General features: G+C 42.0%; 1 protein-coding gene across 1 annotated transcript in view; it reads left to right on the top strand.

The window, feature by feature from the left end:
- The window catches only part of LOC126285061 (coagulation factor IX-like), a 106,840-nt gene that overhangs the window by 61,465 nt on the left and 21,747 nt on the right, over window positions 1-23,628 (top strand). The window contains exons 3-7 of the mRNA XM_049984386.1: window positions 644-724; window positions 9,723-9,859; window positions 19,513-19,610; window positions 22,651-22,748; window positions 22,824-23,005. Of these exons, the coding sequence (XP_049840343.1) occupies window positions 644-724; window positions 9,723-9,859; window positions 19,513-19,610; window positions 22,651-22,748; window positions 22,824-23,005 (596 nt within the window). The remainder of the gene's footprint in view (window positions 1-643; window positions 725-9,722; window positions 9,860-19,512; window positions 19,611-22,650; window positions 22,749-22,823; window positions 23,006-23,628) is intronic.

Raw genomic sequence — 23,628 nt, 5'->3', positions numbered from 1 at the left:
TTAAACAGAACTTGATTAATTTTCACACACATTTATTAAAATAATAAAATGCATAGAAAATACTTACTTCTGGATGCTGTTTACAATTGACAATCTGAAGTTCCTTTGGTCTTGGTACATTAATCTTATTCTCACATATCTCTGATACTTGACAAAGTGTCTAGTCATTTATCTTCATAGCTATGTACTGGAATATGGTAATCTGATTAGGCGCAGACTGGAACTTGACTATAGACTAATGCACACTAATGCAGACAAGTGCAGCTAAATGCAGACTGACTAATTGGAGGTCTGTACACTCGTTATAATACCTCGAGCGTTCTGGTATCACTGTGCGAGTGTGATCCGCGAGGAGAAAAGGTTCTACGTTAGCAGCAATCTCACTGGCTGCGTTACATATTAATATGCAGATCGGCGGAAGCAGAATCTGGTCCGTCTCTTAGGTAGCGCCATCTCATAGTGCAGAGAGGGATGGGCGCTGCGCCTGCGCTGTTGTGCTTAGCGGGGCGCGCTCTAGTGGGAAAGTTGTGTACGCGCTGACTACGTGGAACTATGTACACAACACACTCCACTTCCACATTAATAATATTAGCAGCTGAAGTGACTTCGGAAGCTGGAGAATAATTTTGGTTTCTATTTTCAGTGGGCGTTGCTGAGAACAGCCTGCAGCAGCAACCATCAGTGAAAAAGTGTGATGGAATCGGGGGGGAGCCTGCCAGACCAGGTAAGTATTTTAAGATTCCTCGCATTTACCTCGTAATTAGAAAGCCATACATTTGTTCAGTCCCCTTATTAGTCACAAACTCTTCAAAACCATAACGATAAGCATTATGTTGTAAGCTCTCGCTGGAGGGAAATAAAGTAAATTTCTGAAGTAGCACAGCTAAATTCGTAGTCGATGTTACGTAGTAGTAGTAGTAGTAGTAGTAGTAGAACTAAAGTGTTGGTTCATGAATTCGTAGCACTTTTCCATAAGTTACAACAGATCCTCATGAAAGAAACTTTAGTCATCGATAATATACGGGCTTGTTCACCATCACTATTTACAACAGTCTGCTGAGTCTGGAATAACTTTCCAGTTCCACGTCTGTAGCATAGGAATGGTCGGCGTTATTTACGAGACAATCGATGAGATGCAAGTAGATATGCACATGTGGCCACCCGCTGAGTTTTGTGGTTTTGGCTTAAAGCATGCGGTATCCATATAACCGATTCTTGAGCCTTTCTCATTACATGCAAATGTCGCGCGATGTTGCAATGACCATAGTTCATCACATTTGCCAGTTTTCTAGTACACTGACGTTTCATCAAACCCCGAAGGTCTTCCTGAACATGGAGAGCCTCTAATGTCACAAAGCCCCTCGTTAAACCGAGAAAACCATTTTGTTGCCATGCTTTATCCAGTGGCACTATCACCATACAAGGCACAAATATTTCTAGCTGCCAGCACTGCTATCATCTCTCTACTGAATTCAGAAATATATGTCTGAAATTTGGCACTCCATATTCTAGCATCCACAGCTTCACTCACTGTCTTCAAATGACAGAATTACAGTACGTAAACTCAAATAACAACAATGAACTACAAATAATAAATGACAATCGATAAAGGAATCCTTAGCAATCTCAATACCAAATGCAAAACAAAACGCTAGGAACTTATGCAGTAACCTAATAATTTCTTTCAGGGGAACATTCATAACACTACACAGATACGTCGGCAAGAATTTACTCATAATTGTTAGCAGACAAAGCGAGTGTCAACAGGTCCGTTTGCGTAGCCACTATCCGCAGCAAGCCCAGAAAAATTAGTTTTATCAATATAGGCGCCTTTTCCGTTCTGCGGTTTGTTTATTTGTTCCTGCCGTGTTTCGACTTTTTTACTTCAAGGCATCTTCAATGGAGAAGAGAATAATATAATTTCGTTTTGATATGAGATATTGACGGACTATAAAACACTTCACGTCTTATTTTTTACGCAAATAAGTGATTACTTACAGTTATTTGAGTTGTTGTCTGACATCAGCGTTTCCTCTCATCTGGTCGCATGCTGCAGTCTTAGGCGAGAGATATATAGTATATGTATGAATTGTGTGTGTGTGTGTGTGTGTGTGTGTGTGTGTGTGTGTGTGTGTGTGTGTGTGACGAGCTGTGGAAAGTTGAATGTAAGCGTAACAGCTGTCAGAGAGAAAGTATTGTGTATGGTTGGTTTGAATCTTGGTTTAAATATTTTGTGCAGAGGTCCATGGAAGGGTGAGGGTAAATGTCTGAGGAACGTTATTGTTACAATAATCACCTCTTGCAGTGTTATCCTACAATTTTATCTATTAACGTAAAAAAAAGAGTTGTTTGTTATGAATTCTTCACATTCAACAGATTTTTCTTTTCTGCTTTGGTTTTTGTATGTGGTAATTTTATTGCGGGGTTAAAAGGTGTTTTTTTTATTGTTTATTCAAATTATTCTGATGTTCTCTTCTCTAGATATTGATTTTCAAAAGACATGGGCCGGCCGTTGCGACCGAGCGGTTCTAGGCGCTTCAGTCTGGAACCGCGCGACCGCTTCGGTCGCAGGTTCGAATCCTGCCCCGGGCATGGATGTATGTGATGTCCTTAGGTTAGTTACGTTTCAGTACTTATAAGTTCTAGGGGACTGATGACCTCAGCAGTTAAGTACCATAGTACTCACAATGGAACCTCACCATCGCACCCCTCTCAGATTTAGTTATAAGTTGGCACAGTGGATGGACCTTGAAAAGCTGAACACAGATCAATCGAGAAAACAGGAAGAAGTTTTGTGGAACTATGAAAAAATAAGCAAAATATACAAACTGCGTAGTCCATGCGCAAGACAGACAACATGAAGTATATTCAGAGCTCAGGAGCGCCGTGGTCCCGTGGTTAGCGTGAGCAGCTGTGGAACGAGAGGTCTAATGTTCAAGTCTTCCCTTACGTGAAAAGTTTAATTCTTTTTATTTTCAGACCATTATTATCCGACAAACTCTTATGTTTTCATCACTTTTTTGGAAGTGATAATCACATCCACAAGAAACCCTGAATCGGGCAAGGTAGAAGAATCTTTTGACCCATTCGCCAAGTGTACAAGTTAGGTGGGTCGACAACATATTCCTGTCATGTGACGCACATGGCGTCACCAGTGTCGTATACAATATATCAGACGTGTCTTCCTGTGGAGGAATCGGTTGACCTATGACCTTGTTATAAAATGTTTTCGGTTCGCATAGGAGAGGCACGTCCTTTCGTCTAATAATCGCAAGGTTTTGCGGTGCGGTCGCAGAGCACAGACACTAAACTTATTACAGTGAACAAGAACGTCAACGAATGAACGGACAGATCATAACTTTGAGAAAATAAAGAAAGTAAATTTTCACTCGAAGCAAGTCTTGAACCACGGACCTTTCGTCCCGTAGACGCTTACGCTAACAACGGGACCACGGCGCTCCTGAGTTCAGTTTCTCCTTGTGTTGCATATCTGTCGCATGCACTACTCATTTTGTATATTTTGTTTATTTTTTTCATAGTTCCATAGATCCATGTCCAGTTATTCAAGGCGTATCCACTTTGCCAACTTATAATTAAATCTGAGGGGGGTGCGATTGGGAGGTTCCCTTGTCAGAGCCACTTGAACCAACCAAGTATGGTGTAGCGTAAAGTTGATTGAAGGCGTACCATGCCTAAGGGTGGTAGGTAGCATGCATGACACAAGAATTCTCAGCCACGGTTCTGTTGAAATTTCGTCTTCACTTAAAAACAGGGTGGGAGAAAACAAACACAATAAGAAATATGGTGACATGCTCCGAATTGTCTTCAACAGAATGGGTAGAGGTTAGAAACATTTAGATTCCTCGTGGAGAGGGGATGGGATGGGCTACGAAGCACTATCTGTGCTGCGGAGAGACCCCACTGCTTCTGCTGCACGTTCCCGACCTTAACATCACCTACAAGTCACACATAAAAAAATACATCAGTACAGCAGATACAACAATATGACAGCAAATATTTGGTGGCTGTTATACAACCGCCAGAGTAGCCGAGACCGCTAACGCGTTGCTTTCTGGATTCGAGTAGGCGCGCCGGCCCTCGATCGAATCCACCTGACGGAGTAACGACGAGGACCGATATTCTGACCAGCCTGGATGTGGATTTTAGGCGGTTTTCCACATCCCGCTAGGTGAATACCATCCTGGTCCCCATTTTCCGCCTCAGTTACACGGCTCGCAGACATCTGAACACTATTGCACTATTCCAAGAGCATCCGATCACCCCTTAAACATTAATATGCCAAATTCGATTAATGATAGCTGACCCTGCATAACTGTGGGACAAGGCTCAAGTAATAAAATTTTGTGTCTGTTATAAAGAAAGATCTTGAACTCCCTAAGGATGCGTTTAGAAGGCTGAAACTGACAAAAAATTACAAGGCAATAAAGGACTTCGCGATGTTGCTGTTCAGGACTGGTCTTCTGTTCACGTAATTTACCCCGGAAGAAACACCCATCAAGGATTTACTGAATGATTAATCTGGATCTGGGAAATGATTATGAGGAACCTCAGGCTGTAGAATAAGAAAATGTGTGTGCTGAACTGCCACCAGTTGAAGGTGACAGTGAAGATGCTAAATATGTGCTATTGCTAAAGACTGAATATCTTTCCTCACTCTATGAATGCTGCAGTTTATGACTATAATTATCTGTCTCCGTAGTCATTTCATTGTAAGCTAGCCATTTTGTTGCTGTTTTTGTGGAATAATAATACAAAAAGATGAAGACGGGGGAAAAAAAGGTGAGTGCTACCGTGCTTGTCTGCCAAGCACTGGGCCCAGGTTCGATTCCCGGCCGGGTCGGAGATTTTCTCCGGTCGGGGATGGGTGTTGTGCTGTCCTTATCATCATTTGATCCTCATCATCGGGCGCAAGTAGTCCAACTTGTCACCGAATGAAATAAGACTTGCTCTTGACCGCTGAACTTGAATGGGACATCACGGCCAACAATGACACATGATCATTTAATTTCATTTCAATCACAGTATGAAGCGTTTTACTTAGTCACAATAGCATTTATGTACTGCAACGTCATTCCATGTTTCTGATCATGGTCATGGGAGGCCAAGAGCAACCTACCATGGTCAGATAGTAAAATAGTAGAACAGCTCTACAACAGATTACTATCACAGTAATACCAACCAACCACTTATCCCTCACTATACCAGGAACCCCTAAAAAACCAATTAAACCAAAACTCAGATCTGCAATAATTTTCCGACACTCTGTGACAGCTATTACATTTGCGTCCCCCACCCCACCCTCCCACCCATCCATCCATCCACCCACCCATTAGGTGGGCAAAACGTGTATAAACAAAGCAAACTGGAAAAAACATAAACACACATGAGTTATCACTTTAAATCAGTTTTTCTGAAATATTTACAGCTATTGCCAAAAGAATAATATTGTTCCACAGCAATTAGCGCGAAGAAGTTGTAAGTTGTGAGGAAAACGTTCGTAACGTAAAATGTGCTTGCATCGCATAAGTGAAGTTGTAGTGCGACTAGATGAGAGGAAATTAAGATGTCAGCCAAAAACTCTAATATCTGTAAGTTATCAACTATGTTACGTAAAGATAAGATGTGTAATCAATAAATATCACATATCAAAACAAAACTGCATCATTTTAGGTTCCACAGATGATGCCTTTAAGTGAAAGGCGAAATACATCTGGAACAAGTAAAATATATTTCAGCAAGAAAAAGGCGGTTTTATTGACAAAACGAATATGTGAGTATTATTTACTCATTCCGTTAAAAATATCTTAGCAATGCTTTTAGTGTTTATGTAGAAAGTATTGGCTTGTATTGTGTAATTTAAATGTTATTAGCAGAAAAAATTAAAAAGTTGGTTCTATTTAACTGCAAATTGGAATATCACTAGAAGTAAGAGTTCAGCAGGTGTTACTACTATTTATCTGACCAAACCCAAAAGAGCATAAGTTATTTCAAACCTTACTTTAACTAGCTCATTTTTGTAGGAAATTTATAATGCCTTGTAATCACTTGATGCCGTGGGTGTGTTGAGCTGATAGCAAAATATTGTGGAATTTGAAGATTCTCTACTCCTCAGTGCTGTCTTTGCTGTTATACTCCATAAGTAACTGAAACATAAGCCCTAAGTATTCAAGATTTGCGCTAGACAAGCCAGAGACCACGTAGATGAAGTTCGCGCAAAATGCTGTGGCCAGTGGATGCGCAGTCAACAGGCCACACATGCGGAGAGCTGTACTGGTGGGTGTTATGGACAAGCACTGTAGGACAAATGCCGAGCGCTGGGTGGGAAGAGCCGATCTAAACTGAAGCTGACATTTCTTGTAAATGTCTGGCTTCTTTCCAAGTTTAGGTTTTGTGTTCAAACCCTACTTCCCTTTCTGTATTTAGTAATTCAAACATATCCCGCGATTCATTAGCATAGCCACTGTCTTCGACAGCTTCGCCTATATTGTCCTGCTTACTACGTCCGTGTGATATCGTACGTTATTTAATCCGCGCGTAATGCCATCTGCTGGTGTGCTGCCTGAACTGCTCTCGGTTGCATTCTGTTCTCGCTTGTCTAGATTTATTTCTAGTTTCCTGTCCATTTTAGTTATTTTTAAGTACTGATATCTTTTTACTTTCAGTTTTAGCTGACCTATCACTATTCGTTCTGTCAAATAATGTACAGGTTCGTGCCGCTGGACGTTTTACGTTCACTTTATGTTTGTATGCTAAATACTTATAACTTTTTCCGTCTGCAACTGTACACTAGACTACGTCCTGTCACGCGGTACAAGATATAATCATTCAATACGGAGTTATTACGTACTATGCGCCAAAAATAGTCCTGCCACGGAAAACCCACGTATAACAATAAGGTCCGCTACTGCTATACTATAACCCTAAAGTTGGAGGCAGGTCGTGAAATAGAACTATCTTGTTAAAGCAATTATGGTATTAAGCAACAGAACAGTGTTACCCTTTGAGAGGAATTTTGTTATGTTGATCGTGTTGTACCTAACGGAGGTGGCAAAGTTGGAGGCAGGTCCTGAAATAGAACTATCTTGTTAAAACAATTATGGTATTAACCAACAGAACAGTGTTACCCTCTGAGAGGAATTTTGTTATGTTGATCGTGTTGTACCTAACGGAGGTGGCTTATCGGAAGTGAAAGTCAGAAATACGTAAATATTTAAACAGTAACAAATAATATTTTACCTAGCTACACTGTTCAAAGAATAAAGAAAACGGTCGCCAGCCAAATTAGGCAAGAGAATGATTAACATTCTTGTTCAAAAAAATAGTTATTAGTAACATTAACGGACATACACAACCTAAACTTTTCTACACGCGAGAGCAATGAACTCTGACACCTGTGCATGTTAACGTTAAGGTTGGAACTAACAGCTAGAGCAGCACAAACTACTTGCATAAATATAGGAGATAACAATATCCACTATTACTTTCAGGGCTTATTCAAACTGAATGGTCTTTATAACATTACTATTAATATTCACTGTAGAATCACAAATTGGACATAGGTTCAGTGTTACTTTTGAAACATTTTCCTAGCTGACATAAAATCGTAAATTATGAACTGGTCACAGGTTAAGCCTCTCTCAGCTAAATACTTTTCTATTTAGAATGAAAGTTAAATGGAATTCACTAACAGGTTGCTTCTCACTACTTTTGAATAAACAAATTATTGTTTCCATAGATAGTGGTCTTTCTATTCATTGTTATTTATCATGAGCATAAAAGATAACCTGTAGATCCTATTACACTATTAATATGCACTTTCAAGTATATAAGTATATAAGTGCTTAGCAAGCATGAGTATAAAACTTTCCACAATTGCAGTTTCCAACTTTTACTACAGTGAAACACAAAATTTACATATTTGTAAGGTACTGACTCACCTTTTGCGATTTACAGCAGGCAGCAATGTTTTCATTTACTAAGCAAAACTTTATAACCCTCAGTTTTATGAAAATGGTTCAAATGGTTCTGAGCATTATGGGACTTAACATCTGAGGTCATCACTCCCCTAGAACTTAGAACTACTTAAACCTAACTAACCTAAGGACATCACACACATCCATGCCCGAAGTAGGATTCGAACCTGCGACTGTGGCGGTCGCGCGGTTCCAGACTGAAGCGCCTAGACGCTCGGCCACCACGGCCGGCTCAGTTTTAAGAACTTTTACTTTAGAAGTTGGCAACAACATATTAATAAGCAGTTTTAATAGGAAAATTATTTTCAGCAAGCATCATTTACTTTAACTCACTCTCTTGTTACATTAACTTTAACTTTCTTTTTACTATGTTCGAGAGGCATTAATTAGTAAGACACTAGGCTTTAATGTTCTTTCAGTAAGGACACACGGTAATAACTTTAGTTCAAACGGAGAAGAACTTGAGAGGTGTTATGATATGGAAAAAATCAAGGTAGGTACATAAATTCAGTTATAAATTACCTTATATTTGAGCACACTAACACATCCAATAAGCTGATCCTTCACTGTACATTACTCTAGTGTTCCATTACAGTGAGTGCGCAATGTGGTGGCGATTGCATGTTGGTAGATGGGTTTGCAGGTAGAATTTCTGGACTCTGTCATTTCTTGGGGGCGATGATAGATACCAATTCCAGAATAGTTCCAGCTCTTTATCCATCCATCCGAGGAATTGGAAAGCGTCACAGAAAATCCTCTCTCGGAACCAGCACAATACCCAACTTTTACATGAGCAGTTGACAATTTGGTAGCTCGTCCCCGACTGAGTCTTTGTTCTACCTTTTCTACCTAGGCCAACCACAATTTGCGCACGTTACACAGTTCCGTTCCCGAGGGGAACCACAACACCTTTTTTCATACAAAATAACTAAGAACCCTAAGTGAAGGTCAGCAGTTTACATAACAGCAAACAAATATTTTAAATAAAACAGAACCTTTGCACATATTGGCATTTCTATAAAAAATTATTTAAACAAAATTATTCATCCTCAAAGATAACCAAAGACATTAAGTGAGAAAGACAAACATATCATTTGCTCATATCTTAATATTACATAGGTCAAGCTTCCCACATTCTAAAAGACATCAAAGTTTATAATAGAGAAAAGAATAAACACTCTCATGGTATGGATTCAATCCAACAACATTTACAGAAACTCAACGATATAACATTAAATAAAACAAAAGGTAAAATAAATCAGTAGAGCAGTAGAGCTATGGTGTTACAAGTTGAGCATTTATAGCAGGACAGTGCGACACCATACATGTTTAGAATTACTACAAAATGGCGCCAGGTAGACTCGTCTGAGTTTAAAACGCTACCGCTGGCCACCAAACTCCCCAGACGTGAACATTACGTAGCATATCTGGGATGCCTCGCAACGTGCTGTTCAGAGGAGATCTCCACCACTCGTACTCTTACGGATTTATGAACAACACTGCAGGATTCATTGTGGACTTTCCTCCAACTCTACTTCAGATACTAGTCTAGTCCATTCCGCGTCGTGTTCCGGCACTTCTGCGTGCTCTCGGGGGCCCTACACGATATAAGGCCGGCGTACCACTTTCTCTGGCTTTTCGGTGTAATTTGTAATTAGTCTAATACTATAACAGCACAGCTCTATGCTACTCTATTAAATGTCTAAGAATTTTCCAATTTTCTTTTAGGGTCGTACCGGTACGTGGTATCCTTGGAGTTGATTGAGAAAAACAACAAAAAATTCGTCTGCAGTGGTTCGCTCATCGCGTCTCAGTTGATAATGACTGCAGCTCACTGTGTGAGGGAATCGCACGGTGACTACTGGGTGAGTAGAAGCAACGGATCAGCACACGTCAGTTTGTATTGCAGCTTTCATTTCCAGTTCTAAGGTACACATAAGCTCCTGTGATTAGATTATTATGTAACGCTAAGGAATGACCTCTTCGTCCTTGACGACGGTAGCCACCAATTATTTGCAGAATGCTTAAATTTTATATTAGTTTTGACTAAGCAGCATGGCACCAAAGCTTGACTTGTTTTGATTGTAACGAGACTGGAAGTTTATGAGCTCCATCTTGTCAATAGCTCTCCAAAAACCCGCGTTCACTTTACATTATTTGTTCTTTGTCACGATCAATAAGAGTTTCCCTTAGTGCCTGTGAACTAGTTAGCACTATGCGAGTTTTGTTGCGGAAGTCATCAGAAAAACAATCAACCAGAGTATTAATCGTAAATCAGATCGCACTTTTTGGCCTACTCGTTGTACGATTTCTCTGGTCTGCTTACTAGCCATTCCACTCCGCTATTCGTCATTTACATTCCCTCTGCCACTTCCTAACCACTTCCAAAGTAGCGATACTATGTGTCACCTTTCTACACTCACCGCTGCAGGCCCGCAAAGTAGATGTACACTCTAATTAACGTGAGCAGCTGTAGATCCTTTTGCTTACAAAAATCGAATTACAGCGCACACTCCCTAACTGGCGATAGATACGATTTATCGACGGCATCATGGTTTCCTTTCATCCAGAGACTAACTACTACTAAGTCAGAAAAATCACTTTATGTTTTCACAATCAATAGATGGTACTACATATGAGCAACTTTGTCCTGAAGTGATTCAAATGAGCTCCAAACTAGTATGACAACACACACTCCTGTAACCACGATCTGTTAGCAGTGAGTGGTAAGACACCAGGCTCTAAAAACTGAACCAGAAAATACTATATATAAAAATGGTGCTGCTAATATTTACGTATTTCCTTAGTACATCTTTAGTAATTGTGAGAGACGTAAATAAATGCAAATAAATGAACTGCACAATTTTAGAATTAGAGACTGAGAATTTAGTATAAGACAGCAAACAAATGAACAACACTATTACATAATCAAAAACTTAACGATTTAAGTGATGATCAAAAACTATTAACCTTCGACTCAGTCCAGTGGTCCAGGTTCATCTTATATTAACGACCACAGTATCAACCAAAACAGGGATAAAAATATTTTCATTAGCAGTTGTTGCATACCAATAAACCAACGCAAACGGATGTTTAGATATTTGCAGACAACCTTGTAGACATTCAGTTATTAGCACAGAGCTGGCAGCGAGCCAATATTAAAGAGCACTTAAACACAAAGGGCACCGATTAAATGACATTCAAATAAATTTAAGATCCAATACCCAGCTTGTTGCAACCAGAATTATGTATTTAATCCTGTGAAACCAAGCTACACCAAATAATACTTCTTCATTGCAAATAGAGCACCAATCCAATAAGATGGAGTACTTCTAAAGTAAATTGATTGAATTCCTATGAAAGTGTGTAAATATGACTGACAAGTGAGCCAGATCGCCGACACAGCTTCAATTAAGATAACTGAACTTGCCTGCATGCTGGCGTAACTCATGATATTCATGAAGTATCCACAGAACAGAAAGACAATAGACAATCATAATTGATAAGAAAACAAATTTACGAATGTGTGCCAGTATATGCCTGTTAGCAAGTTTGCGGTTAACTAAAGCATAAAAAACACAGCATAAGAACACCACGGCAGTGTGGATAGCTCCAACTACCGTCTAGTACAATCACACATTAAGACTATTACCAAGGTAGCTCATTCTCTTCTGCCTGCAACTTCCGTAGATACCAAACGGCACACATAGTACCTAGGCCATCTTCCACCAAGTTCGAGTGCCGTATCTCCCACAGAAACTGGCAACTTGGCACAGACTTTCGGTCAAAGTGCTATTCGGTTCCGGCAGTTGCTTTTCGTGCAAATTTCCCATACAACCGGCAGTCGCTGTTGGGTGGCCATCCTCCTGTAATCGGTCGGCAGCAAACTGGGAGGCCGCCGATCCGCGACGGCGTTAAATCGACGTAGCAGAGCTCCCGCTTGCTAAAAGGGGAACGCTAAGCCACTCGTTACTTCGCTACAGGCAGATAGGCTGAGTAGCGCGGCAAAGAGGCTGAGTTGCGCGGCAAAGAGGCTGAGTAGCGCACGTACAAACCACACATCGCTCAGTCCGTCATCCGGTTGTGACTATTCTGTTGCATCTAGTACTCAACCACCTTTATTGTGACAGATTGCTATGTTGTTCTTGGAAGTGACTAGTTAAAATGGGCTTACTACAATACTCGCCATTTAAATTGCTACACCACAAAGATTTCATGCTACAGACCCGAAATTTAACCAACAGGAGGAAGAGCTGTGATATGCAAATGATCAGCTTTTCAGAGCATTTACACAAGGTTGGCGCCGGTGGCGACACCTACAACGTGCTGACATGACGAAAGTTTCCAACAGATTTCTCAAACACACTCAGCAGATGACCGGCATTGCCAGGAGAAACGTTGTTGTGATGCCTCTTGTAAGGAGGAGGAATATGTACCATCACGTTTCCGACTTTGATAAAGGTCGGATTGTAGCTTATCGCGATTGCGGTTTATCGTATTGCGACATTGCTGCTCGCGTTGGTCGAGATCCAATGACAGTTTGCAGAGTATGGAATCGGTGGGTTCAGGAGGGTAATACGGAACGCCGTGCCTCGTATCACTAGCAGTCGAGATGGCAGGCATCTTATCCGTATGGCTGCAACAGATCGTGCATCCACGTCTCGATCCCTGAGTCAACAGATGGGGACGTTTGCAAGACAACAACCATCTGCACGAACTGTTCGACGACGTTTGCAGCAGCATGGACTATCAGCTCGGAGACCATGGCTGTGGTTACCCTTGACGCTGCATCATAGACAGGATCGCCTGCGATGGTGTACTCAACGACGAACCTGGGTGCATGAATGGCAAAAGGTCGTTTTTTCAGATGAATCCAGGTCTGTTTACAGCATCATGATGGTCGCGTCCGTGTTTGGTGACATCATGGTGAACGCACATTGGAAGCGTATATTCGTCATCACCATACTGGCATATCACGCGGCCTGATGGTATGGGGTGCCAATGGTTACACGTCTCGGTCACCTCTTGTTCGCACTGACGCCACTTTGAACAGTGGACGTTACATTTCAGATGTGTTACGACCCACGGCTCTACCCTTCATTCAATCCCTGCGAAACGCTACATTTCAGCAGGATAAATAACGACCGCATGTTGCAGGTCCTGTACGGACCTTTCTGGATACAGAAAATGTTCGACCGCTGCCCTGGCCAGCACATCCTCCAGATCTCTCACTAATTGAAAACGTCTGGTAAATGGTGGCCGAGCAACTGGCTCGTCACAATACGCCAGTCACTACTCTTGATGAACCATAGTATCGTGTTGAAGCCTGTACATGCCATCGAAGCTCTCTGTGACTCAATGCCCAGGCGTATCAAGGCCGTTATTACTGCCAGAGGTGGTTGTTCTGGGTACTGATTTCTCAGGATCTATGCACCCAAATTGGGTGAAAATGTAATCACATGTCAGTTCTAGTATAATATATTTGTCCAATGAATACCCGTTTATCATGTGCATTTCTTCTTTGTGTTTCAATTTTAATGACCAGAAGTGTACTTTATGGATTCAGTTAACAACGGTTTGCATTTACGAAGAACAAGTCTTTCTCTGTTCATAATGCCTTATGTTTTGCTACAATTCCTGTGTCAAGTGGTTCTGAACTTTAGCATTACATGATGGAGACCTTCAAATTATCTGTTGGTTCCCTCTCCCCAGGTAGAAAGCTACTCTTTCCTTACGTACGTGTACCTGAGTGGAGACGATGCCTGATTTTATTAGGATGGCCGCCGCTGTTAACCGTCTATACACCGCTATGAATTGAGGAAACAAAATTAGTTTCATGCCGCATAGGCTCTTCCTGGTTTTATTTGATCTTTTATTTATGATATGAGGTTGGTTCAGAAATCGGATGTAAGGGCACCGCATACTCTAACACAAAATTACAAAATCCTGCGGGTGGCCATATGTGCATCTGTGCTTGCTGGTCATGAACAGGCTCATGAACAACACCAACTATCGCTACACTGTATCGTTACAAATGACGAGAAGTGGCCTCTTTATGCTTAAGAAAAGAAATGAAAGGTTGAGGCCAAACAATACATACGAAGAACTGCGCGCTCGAACAAAGATGATGTTATGCATGTGGTGGAACTGCCACGGTAGGGTGTTCTACTAATCGCTTCTTCGAGATATAACCATTACTGCTAACATATGTTGTGAACGACTGAGACGTCTTCCAGACACAATCCGAGAACAATTACCGAGAAGACTGCGTGAATTCATGCCACTCCAATATAAAGCCCATCCGCATTCTTCTAGATTCACAAACAATACTACAGAAGAATTTGCGACTTGGTATTCACTCTTATTAAGAACGACGAAGAAGGGAGGACCCACCAATGTAACTTTCTTCTCACAAAAGCGTTTTTATTTAACAATATATAATCATAAATTATATTTTCTTTACAAATTAACAAAGTTGTGAAATGAATAAGCTTTTCCAAGAGCAATCAGAACAAGAGCAACATACAATAACTACAAGGGCCCGGACGTGAAGCCCTCCAGTTAACCGGATGAAACATCGGTGTTCACTACCGCGCTGGACACTGAATGCCCTCCTCCAACACATGGAAACATAAGTAATAGTGATGAACAGAATGTTACAATTATTCAGACGACGTAAGCATTTTGTTTTCTACACAACTGGCCATTAAAATTGCTACACCAAGAAGAAATGCAGATGATAAACGGTTATTCAGTGGACAAATATATTATACTAGAACTGACATGTGATTACATTTTCACCCAATTTTGGTGCATAGATTCTGAGAAATCAGTACTCAGAACAACCACCTCTGGCAGTAATAACGGCCTTGATACGCCTGGGCATTGAGTCAAAGAGAGCTTCGATGGCGTGTACAGGCTTCAACACGATACTATGGTTCATCAAGAGTAGTGACTGGCGTATTGAGACGAGCCAGTTGCTCGGCCACCATTTACCAGACGTTTTCAATTAGTGAGAGATCTGGAGGATGTGCTGTCCAGGGCAGCGGTCGAACATTTTCTGTATCCAGAAAGGTCCGTACAGGACCTGCAACATGCGGTCCTTATTTATCCTGCTGAAATGTAGCGTTTCGCAGGGATCGAATGAAGGGTAGAGCCACGGGTCGTAACACATCTGAAATGTAACGTCCACTATTCAAAGTGCCGTCAGTGCGAACAAGAGGTGACCGAGACGTGTAACGAATAGCACCCCATACCATCACGGCGGGTGATACGCCAGGAAGGTGATGACGAATACACACTTCCAATGTGCGTCCACCGCGATGTCACCAAACACGGACGCGACCATCATGATGCTGTAAACAGAACCTGGATTGATCCGAAAAAATGACGTTTTGCCATTCGTGCACCCAAGTTCGTCGTTGAGTGTACCATCGCAGGCGCTCCTATCTGTGGTGCAGCGTCAAGGGTAACCCCAGTCATGGTTTCCGAGCTGATGGTCCATGCTGCTGCATACGTCGGCGAACTGTTCGTGCAGATGGTTGTTGTCTTGCTAACGTCCCCACCTGTTGACTGAGAGGTCGAGACGTGGCTGCACGATCGGTTACAGCCATGCGCATAAGATGCCTGTCATCTCGATTGCTAGTGATACGAGGCCGTTGGGATCCAGCACGGCGTTCCGTATTACCCTTCTGAACCACCGATTCCATATTCTGCTAACAGTCTTTGGATCTCGACCAACGCGAGCAGCAATGTCGCGATACGATAAACCGCAATCGCGATAAGCTACAGTCCAACCTTTATCAAAGTCGGAAACGTGATGGTACGCATTTCTGCTCCTTACACGAAGCATCACAACAACGTTTCACCAGGCAACACCGATCAACTGCTGTTTGTGTATGAGAAATTGGTTGGAAACTTTCCTCATGTTAGCACGTTTGTAGGTATCACCACCGGCGCCAACCTTGTGTGAATGCTCTGAAAGGCTAATCATTTGCATATCACAGCATCTTCTGCCTGTCGGTTAAATTTCGCGTCTGTAGCACGTCATCTTCGTGGTGTAGCAATTGTAATGGCCAGTAGTGTAATTAGGAAAGTGCATGTCGAAAGGTTCGGGGTTAAGATGTGCACCTATGCTTAAAGGTTAAACAAATTAGGGAACACCTATGACAATGATAAAGCCTGCTTCAAAGCGAGGAACCTTTTCATTTCAATCAGCAATCAAGGTGCAACTGGATCCCAACCTGTTCATTTTGACAATCTTATTCTGACTAAAGCTCTGGTGACAGTGGGCTGATAATGTCTCAAAAGTTAAATAGCTTCTCAGTAATGAAGGCCGCTCAGAAAGAACGTTTTAAAACGTTACGTATGAGCACTTATTAGAAGAGAGCTCACTGGGCGGAACCAGATCCGATTACAAATACACCAATAATGACCCGGTGTTTCAAAGACAGGACCGCACAGCTTAGTAGAACAGGTAGTTCAGATTATCTCAAATACAATTACAATCAAGGAATTGAACCGCTTAACATCTAAATCTTACTCGTACCCTGTTTGTTTAGCGGCTACTTGCGCCTTGGTACAGTTGTTACGACTGTATTTCCGACCAGGAGCTGATTCATTAAAACATTAATGATCTTGTATAAACTAGAAAGGAAGGGCAATATAATATCAGAGCAAAGTTTTAAACGACAACTAGTCTCCAGTACAATACTTCGGTCTATATTTGCGACAAAAGAGCCGTCCGAGTAAGACTCTGAGGGCCGAGTGCAAACCACAAAGTAATTAGGAGATCGGGTAGACAATGACACCAATCACTACAAGGATTACAGCATCTTACTTCCCTTTATCGACCCACACCTGCATGAATCCACAGTGCATCGCGTCGGTTACTGAGTGGTGCCAATGAAAGCCAGGTAGAAGATTGCAGCCAGGCCACGAGCGGTCGTCCGACACGAATGTTGCCAACCGACCGACGGGATGTCTGCCTGCTGCTTGTAGTCGATGCTGACTCCGGTGAAGTCCTCCGGTGTCTTCGCTCTGCGGAGGCCCTCCTTGCGTAGCTCGTAGCTTCGACCGCTCGGACCTCGTGACCGCCGGTTATCGTAACGCTACCGCCAATCCCCAAACTTGGTTCCTCCCCCCACGGGTCAGCGAACCCAATGAGCTTCTGAAGACACAACCCACAGAGGCTAACGCTTCCTCATAGATATTGGCAAGCTGATATTTCCCTTGAGCTAGTGGCGCTAAACAAAACAGTCTACTAACTTAGTGGCGCCACGACTCAGAGTTGAGTTGCGAATTCATTCCGAACCCATCTTATTTACCTGATCTTGCGCCCTCATTTTCTCACCTTCCCCGTTCTCTATTGCACAACCTGCAAGGAACTTCCTTTCCGGATGAAAATGATCTCCGGACATGGTACATCGAGTATTGCACCTGAAACCCAAGTAATTTCTACAGTTGTGGAATCGTAAAGTCATTCCAGGGTTGGCAGAGTGTTTACATAGTGATGGTGAATATACAGTACTGGCCATTAAAATTGCAACACCACGAAGATGACGTGCTACAGAAGCGAAATTTGAGCGACAGGAAGAATGATTAGCTTTTCAGAGCATTCACACAGTGTTGGCGCCGGTGGCGATACCTACAACGTGCTAACATGAGGGAAGTTTACAACCGATTGCTCATATACGAACAGCAGTTGACCGGCGTCGCCTGGTGAAACATTGTTGTGATGCCTCGTGTAAGGAGGAAAAAAACGTACCATCACGTTTCCGACTTTGATAAAGGTCAGATTGCAGCCTATCTCGATTGCGGTTTATCGTATCGTGACATTGCTGCTCGCGTTGGTCGAGATCCAATGACCGTTAGGAGAACATGGAATCGGTGGGTTCAGGAGGGTAATACGGAACGCCGTGCTGTATCCCAACGGCCTCGTATCACTAGCAGTCGAGATGACAGGTATCTTATGCGCATAACTAACGGATCGTGCAGCCACGTCTCGACCCCTCAGTCAACACATGGGGACGTTTGCAATACAACAACCAGCCGTTTGCCATCTTCATGTAAGAATGCGTGCAGCTCTTCTACAGAGAGGCCCAATGTGTCTGTGTAAACAGGGCAACAAATCGCGCAGTTTTAGTGGTCTTTAAATGGAAAGTGAAGTTGTGAGACGTCCTGCGTGTGAGACTCTACAGAAGACTGTCGTGCCTGGTACATGAATGATGATGTCAGTACAGCGAGAGCTCTGAAGTCATTGTGACCGACTCCGTACATAGCAGCCCAGGCAGAGGCACGACGCTTGCAAGCATGAGCGAATAACGGCAGGAACAAAATAATGCCCCCTTGTTGCACAAAGAACGGAACATACTGTTAAAGAGGAATTACATGATATCATCTCTACTGTTACGCAGCTTGAAAGTATGTGTTGCTTGTGATTAGTTGACTGATTACTTAAATAACTGAAACATTAAAACAATTATCATCTTGGCTTTCACTGGCTTATAGTAAGAGAAGTACTATAATTACTCTCACAGGCTATCGAAAGCACGCTATGAGCAATCGCATGACTAAGAGAGACTTGTTTACCCTTAGTGAAGCGTTTGGTATTGTCAGCTTTGACATTTTTTTTTCCATGTGGTGTATGTGAGTGCTACGATAGTTGTAAGAAACAGGAAACAATTGGTGACTAAATGTTACCTCCGCCACACACCGTCAGGAGGCTTGCGGAGTATGGATGTAGATGTAGATGTAGACGTTTGAAAGAAATTCTCTGAAGACTGCCACAGGAATTAACGCTAGGTTCTCTTTTATCTTCGTGTATCAATGATACCTCGCAGAACCCTAACGCCATGCTTCTACGGTGTGACCTGAAAGGCAGACAGGTTAACCTGCCTTACATATGCACAACGTTGTTGTGGTTTTATGTGCATATCGACTCAAGGTGGTTGTTAGAGATATTAATAACATGCACAGTTTAATACGGCTCTCTGTTCGTACATACTTATATGCCGTTTTTGCTCGCTATTCGTACATGCTTATGTGCCGTTTGCTATAGACCAACAACGGCGAGGAGTCCAGTTACCAACTGCAGGGTAATGTAATCTCACCAATCAATCGGATTACATCTGTTTTTGACCAATATGCGAGCGTTTTTATCGATATCTCAGCGTAACTTTATTGCTCTTTGAGAAACGCTTCCATTCGTCATGTAACAGACTGCTAAGTTTTCAGTGCCTGTCACTTCGCTTTGGTCTCTCTTTTTGCCAGTATTTATCTTGTATCCCCGACCAAGCCTGGCTATCTTTGTCAATCATTATTTACAATGCATGTACACAAAAAATGGTAACACAGATACTAACTCTGTATTGTTTTGAATAAAACTAATTTTTCGTATGTTCATCTGAAGGTCTATATTCCTTTAACGAGAAGAAAGATAATTTAAGGATTGTATGTACTAAACGATGTCGATATTTCTTTGAATATTTTCACTTAGTAACTTGCTTGTGTTTTTCAGGCAATCGCCGGTGTCCTGAACCGAAACATCCAGGAACCAACGCAGCAGAAACGACGAGTGGTCGAGCAAATTCCACATAAAAATTATTTTGTAAGAAAGTGAGTTTCACTATGCCTGCCACATAGTATGACACTGACGAGATGCTAGATGATTGAAAGACACCAACACACAGGGGGGGGGGGTGGTCTGCAGGGATTTGGGGAGTTGATGGAGATAGATAGAGAATATACCAGACTAGAATGAACATATAGTCCATATAAACTCATCTGGGAGTACTGTGATGTCCGTTATGTGCAAAAAATTAAAAAAAAAGAGTGAGACTGTAGTACATACAACAATGTTGTGCCAAATCAAAAAGAAAATCCTATTGCGTGGAGAAATTTAAACAACGACAAAATGAATTACGAATGCAGTATTTTCCATTCAATAGGTGTGCCGTTCCAAGTGTAGACGTGGCGGTACGCTTAAGGCTGTAGATCACTTTCGCACTGAATGAGGTACAGACTTCTATCCATCCATGTAATTAACCTAACTCACTGTAGCTAAATGCCCAGCATAGTTCTTGTAAAAAGGGAACGGCCGATTAGCTTTGCCGTCCTTGTCGAATTCGAGCCAATGATTCGCCACTATTTCCACCGTCACCGAAAGATACTATCCTATCTTCCTTTCTTCCTTTGCCTTTCATCTTCCGTTAGTTCAAGTATTCGTGCTAAAATTCAGTCTGAAATTTCTTCTCATAAAAACCTCTTAATACAGAGGCGTCTAGAGAAATGTAAGTCTCTTTGATAGTCTACATTAGTGGAACAAAATGACATACCGTTACAATTCCTGCACGGGAAGGTTGTTTTATGTGGTCATAGTGACATTCATTAACAGCCAAACAACGTCGATGCGGCTGACCTCTTTGAGTGAACTACGGCTGTCAGTGTTGCCGGTGTGACGACTGCACAGGAAGCCTCGATGGTTTCTCGCAGCTCTTTTATTGTAGCAGGATTCTGTTGATAAATTTCATTTATCAAGGTGCCCCACAGGTAAAAGTCAAGAGGTGCAAGATCTGGAGACCGTGGTGGGTACTTAACAACTCCTCTTCGACCTATCCATCGTCTAGGTAGATTTTCATCCAAATAGGCTCTGACATCTCTGTGGTAGCGATGCGGAGCGCCATCTTGCTGTATGCAAAATCATTCGTTTCGAGAGAACTCTCGGATGGCAGGTGAGATCTATGTTTGCATCATATGAAGATACACCTCACCAGCTATGGCACCTTCATAGAAGAATGGGCAGATCAAACCGCGCGATGATAGACCACGCCTCATAGTAACACCCGCTAGATTAACATGTTTATCCACGTGAATGTGAGGCTTTTCAGGATCCCAGTACAAGCAGTTGGGGTGGTTTTCAGTACCGTTCAGTTTGAACCGCGCCTCCTCAGACCAAATACCCATCCCAGCAAACCGTTCATCGTTGTGAAGCGTGCCTTCAAACCGCTCGTCGTACGCCATACTTCCACCCGGGTCGTCGTCGTTCATAAGCTTGCAGCAGTCCTGGAGTGTACACTTTGCAGCCTTTAGAATTCGTCGTACGCTTGATCGGCTTACCCCGCTTTCACGTGCACCCTGCTCCACAGATTTTTGAAGCGACCTAGTAAAATGTTGCAACACATCAGCTCTGGAAGCTGGACTTGTTGATGTTTCTGGTCGGCCAGACCATTCCTTATGCATATCCTGAACTGTACCGTCGTCTTCAAATGTAATATGATAAATTGTAGTACGTGTTGGTAACCGAGTTCCGTACACATTACGCCATTGCCGTTCAACTTCCATCATGTATCTAACTTCCAGTACCACTTCATTACGACCTTGCACTGCTCAGGCGACAGTCTTAATGCCTTCATTGTTGCACTTTCGTCTGTCGGCAAACGAGCACCAAGATCTGTTGAAAAAACAATGGAGTACGCTGCCGCGTGGAATTGCAACGATGTATCGTTTCCTTCCAAAGATATTAAATATGAAAGAGTGTCTTCATTTTTCTGGACCCTCTGTATTTTATTGCTTAGATCGATTTAAGTGAGCTGGGATGGACACTGATGTCTGCTCTTTTCCACCAAATAAAATCTTTCTCGTTTGCGTATACTGATGGTCACTTGCTGCTTGCTAATCTTTGGACCAAGCGCCAATCTTTCAGAACTCTTTCTGTATTTAACCTCAATATTCCAGCAACGTCATTTGAAGGTACACAGAAACGTTCCCATGGCAGTCTATAAATCACATTTCAGAGTGATTTATTTATCTCAAGAACTTTAAAGGTTTTATCACACATTTTCAGCATCCTAAAGTTACGTGCAGCACTGGGGAGTCCGCATCGATAGCTGAATGGTCAGCGCGGCCGAATGCTGTGGACAGGCGCGGGGTTCGATTCCCGGCTGGGTGAGAGCATTTTCTCCGCTAAGGGACTGGGGTTGTGTTGTCATCTTTATCATTAAATCATCCCCATCCACTCGCAAGTCGCCGAAGTGGCGTCAACTTTAAAGACTTGCACCAACCGACCGCTCTACCCGACGGGTTGCCACACGATATTTCATTTCAGAGCTGGAGCTTTTTCCGTACTAATAACGACCTACAGACTTCCATAAAGCTGTGAACAGTACTTGAATCCAGTCAACAAGGACTCCAGAATATAATACGTAACACATTAATATGGTGTTTAAAGTATTTATGGTACTTATTTTGATATGTATTTTGCGATGGAGCTTCAATTTATAAACTTTTATGTATAAACTTTTATTAAACATTCTGACATTTGTTGATATGTTTAACGATAATTCTTCCAAAGGGAAAAACCGGTATACATCACATGCAAATGTCGAACACATTCTCAGAAAACAAGGCAATGACACTCATTCATCAATTAAAATATTTTTACTTTAGCAATCCTCTAATGTTTTGAGTTTGAAAGGCTATGTCGGTTTATCTACTTTCTGTGAGCGACAGTTTATTTTTTCTTTAAAACAAAAGCAACGGAAGTAAGACAGTACAAAAGAGCATAAAGGGGTAGTGCTTCGTCAGTGCAGCGTAGAGATAGCCTTCTTGATACAAACATAAAGATGTCAGTAATTATTGTCTTTTCACATTTTTACAGCAATATTCCTCGCAACGACGTGGCAGTGTTCATTGTGTACTCTCCTTTTATTATGAATTACTACATTCAGCCAATAAACATGGAGATCACGCCTACAGGTAAATATAATCACTGTAATATGAAGTAATAATAGGCCAGTGAAACATATTTCATGAAACAATTGTTTTCCGTAGGTAACCTCTTTGTCTTCGTCACTGGGTGGGGGACACTTAAAGAACATACTCCACCTGGAGACGTTTTGCGTTTTGCAGCGACAAAAATCATGCCTCGTGATGAATGTCTGAAACATATACCCGAACTCCACGCCCGCTCTATGTGTGCCACTCCAACAGATGCAGAAAGTCATGGCTGTTTGGTAAGTACTGTTATATGACTTCCATATTCGAAGGATGAAAGGTCTGTCATGTCACTGTAGCTTAAAACTGTTTTCAAAAGGGATATACACAGCTGGGCAAAAAGGTGGTTAAGGTTCAATTATTGTTCAACCCATTCTGAGTTGGATAATCTGTCTGACTGACCATAAAAGGTGGACAGAAGATATCTTTGTACACTACCCTACAAAAGCAGTGAAGCACTCAGACGACACTGTCGGATGTTAGTGTAAGATATACGTTGCAGAAATAGTCGATGAGCTGTTGCGGTCATTTAGCTGACATATAGTAACACAACTGGCCTTAGGAGTTTGGGTGTGAACCGTTTTTAAACAATCCAAAAATATAAGACATTGTTTTCTGAATAACAAAAAGCAGAATTAATGTGTCCAATACGGATAAAGAGTGCCTCATCAACCTTAATATCATCGCTTGTAGATTCGGTCTTGGTACATGAACTCGCCATTAGAATATCCGAAATGGTTAGAGTTGCACTTGTCTATATAAGGTGGAAGGGCCATGAGCATGCATTAGCGTTGTTCGTGCTTAGGGCTGTTGCCGAACCTCGTTGTGCATATAATGAGCACGAACAGCTTCAAAAGTTAAG

The sequence above is a fragment of the Schistocerca gregaria genome, chromosome 1 (genome assembly GCF_023897955.1).
Source record: "Schistocerca gregaria isolate iqSchGreg1 chromosome 1, iqSchGreg1.2, whole genome shotgun sequence".
NCBI lineage: Eukaryota > Metazoa > Arthropoda > Insecta > Orthoptera > Acrididae > Schistocerca > Schistocerca gregaria.
Note: the sequence above shows the minus strand (reverse complement) of the source record. Positions and strands in the feature narration are given on the sequence as shown.